At 36.7% G+C, this 12,960-nt stretch overlaps 1 protein-coding gene across 1 annotated transcript in view; it reads left to right on the forward strand.

Moving 5' to 3' along the window:
- The window catches only part of BMPR2 (bone morphogenetic protein receptor type 2), a 175,130-nt gene that overhangs the window by 141,696 nt on the left and 20,474 nt on the right, over nucleotides 1–12,960 (forward strand). Inside the window, exon 10 of the mRNA XM_055120119.1 lies at nucleotides 3,873–4,009. Within this exon, the coding sequence (XP_054976094.1) occupies nucleotides 3,873–4,009 (137 nt within the window). The remainder of the gene's footprint in view (nucleotides 1–3,872; nucleotides 4,010–12,960) is intronic.

Here is a 12,960-nt window from a genome sequence, read left to right on the forward strand (position 1 = left end):
ATAATTTTCTTTTTGTGGGGAAGGCAGTTTGGTTCACAGCCTCTGCTCAGGGCACTTTGCTCAGGGACTATAGGTAGTCTCAGGGCAAACCTGGGTTTGCCATGTGTAAGGCAAGGAATTTATTCCTTGTACTATTGCTGTGGTTCCTTGTCTCTGATTCTTATGTCAGTGTTAGTATACTGCCATCAGCAACATTTTTGTATAAATATTCTAAGAACTCACTTTTAGCCTGGTAAGTAATCAAGAACAATATCAGATGTTGAAAGGGTAAGGCAACTCAATATTACTTGCAATTATAAAATGAATTTCAATCAAAAGAAGGTTTATGTGAGAAAAGAGAAAGAAGATGTTATTATTTAATGGATAGAGAATTTGACCTTGTTAAAAAGTTTTCAGGAAATGGATGCTAGTGGTGGTTGCACAATATTGTACAGAGCCAGAAGTAATCCTGAGCAGGGCCAAGTGTGGCTCCCACAAAACAAAACAAAACAGGGCAAAGTAGGTGATCACTGATCAAAATTAAAGTCCCTGCTTAACTCAAAGGTGTATAGTGTTCAACCACAGACCACAGAATATCCATGAAAGCATGTTGTCTGACTTTGGAACGTGATAGGACAGACATGGATTCTTCTTGTCTGTGGACCCTCTGTGGCACATCTGATTGCACGTCTTATGTGTATTATTTTAAATATCCAGTGGTCCTTTGCAGGAAAAGGTTTCCCAACTTTTTCCTTTAACGTTTAGAGTATTGAAACTACGCACCGGGGAGATAGTATACTGTATAGGGTGCTTGCCTTCCATGAGGCTGACCTGGGTTTGAATCACAGCATTCATAAGGTCCCCTGAAAATCATCAGGAGTAATTCCTGAGAGAAAATTCAGAAGCAACAGCCGAGCATCTCCAGGTATGACCCAAGAACCAAAACAAACCAAAAAATCATACTTACAAAGAGCATATTTTAAAAATTGAGCCATGCTGTATATATTGTAGTTGTTCTAAGTAAATATGTTTTAATATTGGTGGAGGAAAGTAAGTATTAACTATTTTAAATATTCAAAGTGGCATGAAAAAATTTAATATGTATCTTGTGATATACTTCCCATTTGTGTGAGATGTGGTAAGTATGAATATTATGCTTACAGGAAAACTCAGAATGACTTTTCCAAGCAGAGATGGAGTGAAGATTAGAACCTTCTTGTTTATTTTTTAACTTTTCTATTGAATCATTATGATTCAATTCAATTCAATTCAATTCAATTCAATTCAATTCAGTTGAACCATTACAAGCTGTTCATGGTTGTATTTCAGTATTCCAACATCCATCTCTCCACCAGTGTACATTTCTCAGCACCTGTGTCCCCAGGTTCCCTGCCATCAACCCCCCCCAACTCACTGCCTGCCTCTCTCTCTCTTTCTCTCCACCCCCCATTTTGGGCACTGTGGTTTGCAATATTGATACTGAAAGGTTATCCAGAATATCCCTTACCTACTTTTAACCCTCAGATCTTGTCCAGCATGATCATTCCCATCTATAATTGTCATACTGGTCTCTTCTCTATCTTACCTACCCTCAGCTCTCCCCGCACCCCACACTTGAGGCTACTTCTAACCATTGACCACTCTTCCTCACCCCTGATTTCCCTGGCCATGGATATTCTTCTTCTACTGTGTGTGTACATATATATATATATGTGTGTGTGTGTACATATATATGTATATATATATTTTATATACCATAAATGAATGCAGTCTGTATCTGTCCTTTTTCTTCTGACTCATTTCACTCAGCATGATACTCTCTATGTCTATTCATTTCATGAATTCATTTTTCTGATAGCTGCATAGTATTCCACTGTGTAGATGTGCCATAGTTTCTTTATCTATTCATCTGTTCTCGGCCATTCGGGCACTCAGGCACTACAGATCCTGGCTATGGTGAATAGTGCTACAATGAACACAGGAGTACAGATGACGTTTCTGCTGTGGTTTTGGGCCCCCAGGATATATTCCCAGAAGTGGTATTGCTGGGCCAAATGGGAGCTCAATTTCTAGTTTTTTGGGAAACATCCATATTGTTATCCAAAAAGGCTGAACCAGTCGACATTCCCACCAACAATGAAGGAGAGTCTCTTTCTCCCAACATCCACACCATCACTGGTCGCTTTTGTTTTTTTGGATGTGGGCCAGTCTCTGTGGTGTGAGATATCTCATTGTTGTTTTGATCTGCATCTCCCTGATGATTAGTTATGAAGAGCATTTTTTCCATGTGCCTTTTGGCCATTTGAATTTCTTCTTCGAGAAAGTCTCTGTTCATTTTATTGCCCCATTTTCTGGTGGGATTGGATGTTTTCTTCTTGTAGAGTTCAACAAACCAGTGACTTGTATGTCCTTGATATAACCCCTTCCTAGAAGGGTATTGGGTGAATATTCTTTTTCATTTCCTAGGCTGTCTTTGTATCCTGGTCATTATTTCTTTTGAGGTGCAGAAATTTCTTAGTACAAGATAGCCCCATTTGCTAATCTTTGCTTCTACTTGCTTGGTCAGTGAAGTTTCATCTTTGAAGATACTGTTAGCTTCAATATTGTGGAAGATTTTGCCAACCTTTTCTTCAGTGTACTTTATGGGATTCTGGCCTGTTGTTGAGGTCTTTAATCCATTTTGATATGACTTTTGTGCATGGTGTTAGGTAGAGGTCTCAGCCCGAGTTTCTGCACATAGCTGTCCGGCTTTGCCAGCACCATTTATTAAAGAGAATTTCCTTGCTCCACTTCGTATTTCTTGCTCCCTTATCTAAGATTAGATGATTATTTATTTGAGGATGTGTGTAAGGATATTCAGCCCATTCCATTGGTCTGTGGATCTGTCTTTATTCCAATGCCATGATGTTTTTATTATTACCCCTATGTAGCACAGTTTGATGGTGAGGAACATTATGCCTCACATCTTTTTTTTAAATTCAAGAATTGCTGTTTGTGGGGGCTTATTGTAGAACCTACTTGTTAATTCCCTATCCTATGTTCTGTTTGTCCTTTAAGAGGTGTGTGTTTGTGGGGGAGATCCTCTATTTTTTCTGTGTTCTTTTCCCAAATTTCGACTAGACATTAGTTTTCTATGTGTTGGCTCCAGAAGTCTGTAGTGTGGCTCCTTATGTTTAATTTGGTAACATTTTGTAAAAATCAAGAGAGTAATCAGAAGCAGCTGATTCTGCATATTGTTATGAATAAGGTGATTAAGCAATAATAGAAAAGTTAACAACACTACAAAATTCTTGATGTAGGTACTTCTTGTTAAGAGGAATTTAAAAATATGTATTGATTTTTCTGCAGACAGTTTTATTGTCATAAAAATTTTTGTGACATTTGATACCATCTGGCTGACTAAAATAAGGCCAGTGATATAATGAAACATGATGAGTATACATCCACTTAATTTGCTTTTCAAATATGTTTGTTTTACAAGATTCTGAACTTTCTCCTAATATTTACAATTTTACATTATTGTATGGGATGAGTTGATACATTCTTTCATATGTAAATTATAGTTTATAATAATTTTCCCCTCAAATTTAGTAATATATATTTATCATCTATGCAATAATCTTCTCCCCAAATTTAGTAAGACTAGAAACCATTTAGAAATAGTTGTCTGTCATGGAAATTATCAGTTTATTAATATTTACTCTAGCAAAGAGTATTGTAGATAGTTATTATTAGTAATGTATTCAACACAAACAGAACATTTTTTATTTTCTAATGTACCTGAAATTAAAAATTTAAATGACAATTTTTTGTTTACCAATGTCAGAAATACTTCTTCTATTCTATAATTTTTTGATAATTGATATTTTACTTTTTTTCTTTTGTAAACACAGGTGAATCTGTACCAGAATACCAGATGGCATTTCAGACAGAAGTTGGAAACCATCCCACTTTTGAAGATATGCAGGTTCTGGTGTCTAGGGAAAAACAGAGACCCAAATTCCCAGAAGCATGGAAAGAAAATAGCCTGGTAAGAAAAAGATAAATTATTCAAGAGATGACTGTGACTGAATTTGTTTTCATATTTTTGAAGTAAAAATAGAATGTTAATAATATTAATAGTTTTTATGCGTTTTCTGCCAAAAATCCAATTTGATCTTTATGATGTACATTTAATTTTTCTTTCTCCTTGTAGAAAATGTTCTTTTTTTGGTTCAGCTTTTTTCTTTAGAGTTAAGTACTATTTAGGGAGACTAACTGATATGTCTGAAGTTTGCCAGATTTGGATAACAGCTGGAAAAATTAGTATGTTAATATTTTAAACATTATTAAAATTTAATCTTTTGAGAGTGATGCCAAAAATGTTAGTTTAAACTTTTATTTTCTATGCCTAGACCTGAAAGAAACCAAGGTGTAACCTCTAAATTCTGTTTATTAAAAATGCAGTTCACGGGGCCGGAGCGATAGCACAGCGGGTAGGGCGTTTGCCTTGCACGCGGCCGACCCAGGTTCGATCCCCGGCATCCCATATGGTCCCCCAAGCACCGCCAGGAGTAATTCCTGAGTGCAGAGCCAGGAGTAACCCCTGAGCATCGCTGGGTGTGACCCAAAAAGCAAAAAAAAAAAAAAAAATGCAGTTCACAACATTTATATATCTTCCTGCCATTTGCATAAATTGTTTTTTTTTTAACACTAAAAGGATCTTACAAACATTCCCTCTCTCCCTCTTTCTCCGTCTTTCACATAGTTTCTTTTAAGAGTAGGATTATTTCATTATCTGCTCTCCTTTATGAAGTTTATTTTTTAAACTTATAGACATATTTTCCTTTTTATTAACTTATTTTTAACTTTTAGAATGTTATTATAGTTTCAGTAACATGGTTACATAGTTACAACATGGTTACAATGTACAGAGTAACTGAACACCACCAGCACAGAAGTGCCTACCCATGACTCTGCACCACTGTTCTCTGGATAGTTTTTTATGTCAGTACCTATAGAGGTGGTTTTTTTCTTGTTTTGTCAATTAATCAGTGAAGGATATAATTCTTTTATACCTTAGTTAGTTGCAATAGTGTTAAAGTTCAGAGTATTAATATATAAAGTTACTGCACTTAAAAGTGTCCACTGGGGCTGGAGTGATAGCACAGCGGGTAGGGCGTTTGCCTTGCACGTGGCCAACCTGGGTTCGAATCCCAGCATCCCATATGGTCCCCCGAGCACCGCCAGGAGTAATTCCTGAGTGCATGAGCCAGGAGTGACCCCTGTGCATTGCCAATGTGACCCAAAAAGAAAAAAAAAAAAGTGTCCACAGTAGGGAGGGTGAGGAAGAAATGGACTGGGACATTGGTATCCAGAAATGTACACTGAGTGTTGGAACAATGTATGGCTGAAAATCAATCATGAACAACTTTATAACTGTGTATCTCATAGTGATTTGATTTTTTTTAAATAGGAAAAATCAAGAAAGGCTACAACTTTTCACTAGAGGTAACATAAGGACAGTGGTAGATGTCTATGTCATCTCCTATAAATGATATTATTTTGCATTTCTTTCTAAAACAGTTTTTAGAATAACTTAAGTTATGACTATTCTAGGTGAAATGAAAATTAAAAGTCATAAAACATAAATGGAAGGACTGGAAAGATTCAAGATCAGGGGTACATGACAGGCACCTGAGTTTGATCCCTGGTATTTAATACCTGGCTCAGCACTACCTGCATACTCAGAAGTCCCCAAGCATACTGAGTGTTACCTTGTATCACGGAGTTCAAGCAGCACTACATCACTGGGTTCTAGCAAATAATCATCTGACCTGATGGCCCAGTGTCCCTGGGATTGGCCTACAGACCCCTGAGTACTACTTGAGAGTGCTCCACCCACCAACCCCTCCACAAATACCTATAAATGGAAAAAGAAAAGACTATCTACTCTTATTTCCACTTTTCAAACATAAATCCTATTAATTGTGTTCTGAGGTCTTTTTAAAAAAATTCTGATTTTCTTTTCTAGAAACACTTTGGTTACTTTAGCTGCTATTCTTATTTCTTTAGTTCTTTCTCACTCAGGCATTTTGCAATATTATGTTATTAAATTTGTTTTGTATAAAGTTGGATCTAAAGTTTAAATTAATTTTTTTTAAAGCTTGTATAATTAAGATTATTTCAGCATCACTGCCACTGTCATCCCGTTGCTCATCAATTTGCTCGAGCGGGCACCAGTAATGTCTCCATTGTGAAACTTGTTGTTACTGTTTTTGGCATATCCAATACGCCACAGGTAGCTTGCCAGGCTCTGCCATGCAGGCAAGATACTCTCAGTAGCTTGCCAGGGTCTCCAAGAGAGATTCCAGCATCAACTGCATAATAGAGTATTGCACTTGGAAAAGGAAGTGCACCTAAAATTCTGTTAGGTGTTAAACTACAAGCAATCCCTTCTACTACAGGAAGAAAATTTTTTTAAAAAATTTATATATTTTATTTTACTTACTTAATCACCACGAATTACAAAGTTACTAAGTTTTTCATGATTTGGTTTCATGTATACAATGTTGCACACCAGTTCCTTCACTAGTGTCCATTTCCCTTTCACCATTGTCCCCAGGTCCCACAGTCTGCCTCTATGACAGGCGACAGGCTCTCTTTTTCCTTTTTTCCTTTCTGGCACTGTGGTTTACAAGACTGTCACTGATAGGGTTTCATGCATATCACTTCCTAAAGTAAGAATGTTTTGAAAATCAAAAAATAAATAAATAAGAAATTTTTGAAAGTCACTATTCAGTTTATTATATTTATTTCGAATCATCTCTTCCTTTATTTTTAGATTCTACTAAGAGTTTTTTTAGAAACTCATCCTTTCTTATAAACAACTTTTTCCTTAATGAAAATTTTATTTAATTTGTTTTCAATGGTATGTGCATGGGTAGAAAATGTTACAACTTCTTGACATTAAAAAATGTTTCTCTTTCATTGTTTTCAAGATCAAAATAATTTTCCTCACTGTTTTGAAACCACTTCTCTGTTGTCTCCTAGCATCCATATATGTTAATGAGAATTTTCAGGGCCAGCCAGTCTGATTATATTGCTTTGTTGTTGATGTTTTATCCTCCCTTCTCCCACAAAACTAAAGGCTTATGCCTTCCTTTTATTGTTGGAATTTTTATATTTCTGCTGCTTGTCTATAATCACGGTCTTTTCACACACTGCTTTGCACTGAACAGATTTTTGGGGTAAAACTTCAGAAAATCTGTTTCAAAGGAATTGCTTACAGTTATTCTTCTTTTCCATTTTTTTCTTATAGATTTTTGGCTACTTTAAAGGTTTCAATTTTTTCTCACGTATTCTTTCTTTCCTGTTTTTGGGGTACATTGTCCTTTGATTTAATTAAATTTATCTTTCAAGCACTCATTTAGTTTTTCATCACTATCTCTTCATTAAATGTCTATTTTTGTAGTTATATATATATACATATATATATGAAATCCTTATTGTTTGATTTTATATATCAGATACTATTATTCTGTTTGGGTTTTTTTTGGGGGGGCCATATCCTGTGGTTCTCAGGGCTTACTATTGACTCTTTACTCAGGGATCTCCTAGCATTGCTCAGGGAATCATATGAAGTTCCAGGGGTTAAAGGGGGTTCAGGGCAAGTGCATTACCCACTCTACTATCTCCCCAGCCCCCTATAACAATATATTCTTGTTTTATAGATGTAATAAATTTTATTATTTTATAAGGTATCATAGAATTTTTGACACCTTATAGACTATAAATAGTTGATTATAGTTGAAAATGAAAACCAAGACCTGGCAATTGAGGAAAGATCTCAAAGAGTTAAGAGCACATTCTGCATGCAGAGGACCTGAGTTTCACTCTATGATCTCCAGGATCCTCTGGTTATAACCTGTTGACTCCTCAACACAGCAGGAGATAGCCCTGATGGCACCTGGTGTAGCAGCACCACTTTGCAGAGTGGTGATCTACTGACTTACACAGCCAACTAATGTTGCCTCGCCTCCCTGATCACTTTGTAGGATGCTAAAATTAAGAGGAAAGAAGAGACTCAAGCAGTAGAGCACATGCCTAGTATGTTCAAAACCTTGTTCCATCTCCATTATGGCGTGACTCTGACATCTGCCTCCCAACTACCACCAGGCCTAAGATAACAAGGAACAAATAATACTGGGAATGACCCTTGTTTTAGTGATGATGATGATGATGACGATGATGATGATAAGCCAGAGCAATGAATAAATGTGTAGGATGCTTACCTTGCATATGACAGACCTGGGTTTGCTCCCTGATGCCCCATATGGTCCCCCAAGTTTCTTTAAGAGTGATCCCTGAGTTCAGAGCGAATAATAAGCCCTGAGCACAGTAAGGTGGGACACAGTAAGGCTCAAGAAACCAAGAAAAAGTTTCACTAAACAATTTTACTATATATTTTCATATTTTAATTTTATATGGTCCTGTAGGATTAGTACATTTTCATACTGTATCCTACTGATGTGGTATAGTGGTATGGCAGAGAGAGACTAGAAATAATATGTTTCCATATAAATACAGATTGAATATTTTCTTTGGTCAGTTTTGTGTCAGTAGATTATCTTCAAGGGAGGCTTTTGCTTGAAATGAATTTGAAATCTTCTAGTATGAGGTAATTGAAGGCATAATACTTATGCCCAAGATTGCCTCTACACTGCAGTTCCTGCTCTGGGAATTGGAACAGACTTATAAGAGGTCCCTGACAGCAGTGAGAGGCAGATTCCTTTACAGGGAGTCATTAGACCTTCGAACCTCATTGTCCAACATCACGTTAGGAAAAAAATCTCTGAAATTTTATTTAGTAAAATATAACTTCATCTTCCTTAAATTGTTCTATTTCACCAAAGCAAGTAAGACTCGTTATTTTAAAATATCTTTTGGCAACCCTACCATTATAGCATATGCATCATAAGCAAATACACCTGAAAATGCTTTCTCCCAATTTAGACTAGGTTGCGCAGTAAGGGATAAGTAATGCTTGGTTCGTTTCCAATAAACCCATTTAAATCTAATATGCTGCATTTACTAGAACTGCTTATCTGCAGTGACAGTCCAATAGTAGATTTAGATAGCAGCTGTACAGTCCATAAAATGAGAAACACAGCAGTCTAAACGAAGGAATTTTTGCTTCATACTTCATTGAAATTTTAAAATAGTTTTAAATTATTAACTTATTCTTTCAAATAAAATGAATATAAGCAATTGGTTTTAAAAAATTTCAGGGGCCTCAACATCAATTCTTCACTATAAATGGAAAGAATATTTTTCCAGGTAAAGTTGAAAGTATTGAAAATAGTCTTAACTATCTCTTAGTAGTGGATTCATGAAGATTTTCTTTTTTTTCCCCTATAACTTGAAGACTTTACAGGATAGAGTGAAAGAGAAAGAAGTGGGGGAGGGGAGGGAGAGAACCAGCACAGGGATTAAAATGCTTGTTTTATATCCCGCCCACTTTACCTCAAATTCCCAGTACCACATATGGTCTCCTGAGCACCTTTAAGAGTAAGCTCTAAGCATCATTTGGGGGTGACCCAAGCAACAACAACAACAACAACAAATTTTATAGTAAAAATGTATTATTAAACTATAGTTGAAGGGTATTGTTTTAATATTTCAAGCTACCCGTGGCATATTCGATATGCCAAAAACAGTAACAATAAGTCTCACAATGGAGACATTACTTGTGCCTGTTCAAGCAAATCGATGAACAATAGGACAACAGTGCTACAGTGAAAGAAAAATTAATACACCAAGTTTATATATATATATATATATTTTTTTTTATTATTGAAGCCACTGGCATTTAATGAAACTGAAGCTAGGGAAAGCCAAGCAGGACTGGAGAGGGGACTGAAGGGGCTTGGATGCACGTTTGCCCACAGGAGCCCTAGGTTCAAGCTGCTGAGCCGGGAGTAACCACCAGCCTCACAAGGCATGGAGAGAGAGAGAGACAGACAGACAGACAGAAAGAGAGACAGAGAGAGAGACAGAGAGAGAGAGAAGGTCAAATAATTCTATGTGACACCAAGTTTATATTTAAAATAGTGTTTTGTGGAACCTCAGCAGATGCCTAACGTGCATGAGGTCCTGGATTTAATATCTAGTACCACGTGTGTGCCACCGTCTCCCAACCCAGTCATGACAGAATATGACTTTCTTGATGGTCCTTGAGCATTGCCAGGGGTGACTCCCCCCAAAATAGTAAGTTATTTGTCATGTAAAGTGTCCCTCTTTCAACTGTGACACCTTTCTTCATATTTCTTATTCTTCTCCAAACCCTTTTTGTGGTATTGGTTGAGGGAGCGGAGATGGGCCACAACTGGTTGTGCTCAGGGGCAACTCCTTGCTCTGTCCTCAGGGCTCAGTACTCAGGAACCATGTGTCATGGTGGTGATCAGGCCTGGTTTGGCCTACATAAAAGGCAAGTAAGTGCCTTAACCCCTGTATTGTCTCTCCAGTCCCTCTCTTCCAAATTCTTATCCTCTGTTTCTTAATGTGTCTTGGATAGCAGAGTGTGAGTGTTCGCTTTCCTCAGTTAAAATAATGTCTGGTTTGTCCCTATAAATCTTTTTCTAAGTAATCTTTCTCATTTTTATATAGTCTATTATCACCTGAATAGTGGAACTATTTTGTTATTTTTCTCTCTCTCTGCTCACTAAATTCAGCCTTCTGTATGTTCCTGAATTTCAAAAACTACTAGTTCTTTTTATATTTACTCAGATTTTTAATTTTTTTCTCCTAGACAGAATTTACAAACTTTATTGCATTTCCCCTCTATTTTTCCTTCTGTGACCTTTATTAGGAAATGTAAGTTCATATCTTGGAATAGTGCCATTACTTTTTCCTCTTTTAAAAAATGATTGAGGTTCTAAGATTTACAAGTCTGTTAATGATGACTTCTCTTGCACATAATTCTAGCACCACACCCATATAGCTTAGTAGCATTAAATGATACTTAGTCTTGTCGCCCACGCTACACTTTGGAATGTTCTATTTTTTTTTCCAAATTTTATTTTATTAAAACACCATGATTTACAAAGTTATTCATAGTTGAGTTTTAGATGTGCAATGTTCCATCACCAATCCTGCCATTAGTGTCAACTTCCCTCCACAAGTCTTCCTAGGTCCCTTATTCTACCCCTTCCCAGCTACCATCTCAAAAGATACTTTTGGTATGTTTTGGTTTAGATTAGAGTACTTTAACTTGGAGTGATTAGTATAGTTATTTCTTTTAAATGTTATTCTTAACCCACCAACAATTCTCACCTAACTGGACCGCTGGTTCAGTGTGAAAGCCTGATGATGCAATGCTGTTCTGGCTTTGTGGTTCCACCCAACAGAGCTGGGGGCCTTCAGGGCCTCACATGGCAGTGCGTGGGAACCAAGAAAGCCTGGAGATGTCAGTCACAGGGACCTTTGTATCTGAGTTTTCAGCGGATTCATTTCTCTGAGACCTATTCCTTAGATGATGAATTTCGGCTGGAGGCATGGCAGCAACTTTGGAGTGTGGGAGCAAGCAGCTTCGGGGCTCTCTTTGGACAGTGGCCTGCCCCGCTTTGGAGTGCCCCAGATATCTCAACTGGGAACAGGTTTCCAAGAAATTTTTGCTGCTAATTGATCTCTTTGGAGATTATTTATGAGTCTCTAGAGCAAGGCCGGTAGATGCGCTTCCATGGCTGAAGTGGTTCTTGGCCGTGACTCTTGTTTGGTTACATTTAGAATTTCTGTGCCCTTATGGCTATTGTTCTCCTTAGATGCTCTTTTTCTGTTTCCTTTGCCCAAGTGTTTTTTAATTCTTTGATAATATAAAATCTTCTTTGTTGTCTTCAGTGTTAGTAATGCTTCCTGAATAGTTTCTGGGTTTTATGTTTTGTTTTGGTTTGGTTTTTTCTCTGTGAATTGAATATATTTTATTTCTTTGCATGATTCAGTTCTTTACTTAAAACTGAAATTTTTAGCAGCTGGGAGATAGCTCTTAGGACTAAAGTACATGCTTTGCACCTGGACGACCTGGTTTCAATCCCTGAACATTGCTGGTGTTGCCCAAGCAACAGTAAAAACTGGATTTTAAGATTGAGATAACAGTAAATTACATAACTGTTGTATAAACAACTCTAGTATAGTTTTAGGTATATCATTTCATCCTTCTTAAAAGCATATGATGTATATGTATTGTACTTACCATTTAAAACAGAAAACTTGATGCTTTGACTATCAAGATTGTCAAAAAAAGAAATGAAAGAAAATGAATGACAATCCTCTCCAGGTCTTTGGCTCTCTAATGTGCCCTCATTTAACAATTATCCAGGCCTTTTACAATAATGCTTTTGATTTTACTTAGTTTTTAATGGCACTGAACTTAAGGATCACAGTTTACAGCCTTTTCCAAGTATACGTTTCTGGGTTTTCCAAGAGTTTTTCTGAGAACTTTTCAAATCCTTACTCCTCAAAGTTTCTCGTGCCTCAGCTCTTCTTCCCTACATTTCACCTTGTTTATTTGTGATCCTCAATTGTATTTTAACCTACCCTCTAGCAGTGAGGAATGTGAACCATTTAGTCATAGCCACTTCCCCTGACTAGAGAGATTCCATATACAAAATAAGGCGGCCTCTTGTATTGCTCCTTTGGGGAACTCATAGAATTATAAAAACAAACAATAGAATTTCATGGGAGCAATATCATTCTGCTCCCTCTGTGTCCAGATACTACAATGGGAACATAGGTTGTCATATTTATTTATATATGTATCATCACTCTTTTACCACTAGGTGGTACAAAATTAAAATGCCATACACAAAGCTCTCCAACCTTTTTTCATAGATAATTTATTCTGATTACTTGGTTGCTGTAAACACTTCGTTTTCTTTCAGAGTTTCAATAAGATTAGTTCTATTTTATTTTGGCAGGAGTGAGGTGCATATCTAAGCAGTGTTT

Source organism: Sorex araneus, chromosome X (assembly GCF_027595985.1).
Source record: "Sorex araneus isolate mSorAra2 chromosome X, mSorAra2.pri, whole genome shotgun sequence".
Classification (NCBI taxonomy): domain Eukaryota; kingdom Metazoa; phylum Chordata; class Mammalia; order Eulipotyphla; family Soricidae; genus Sorex; species Sorex araneus.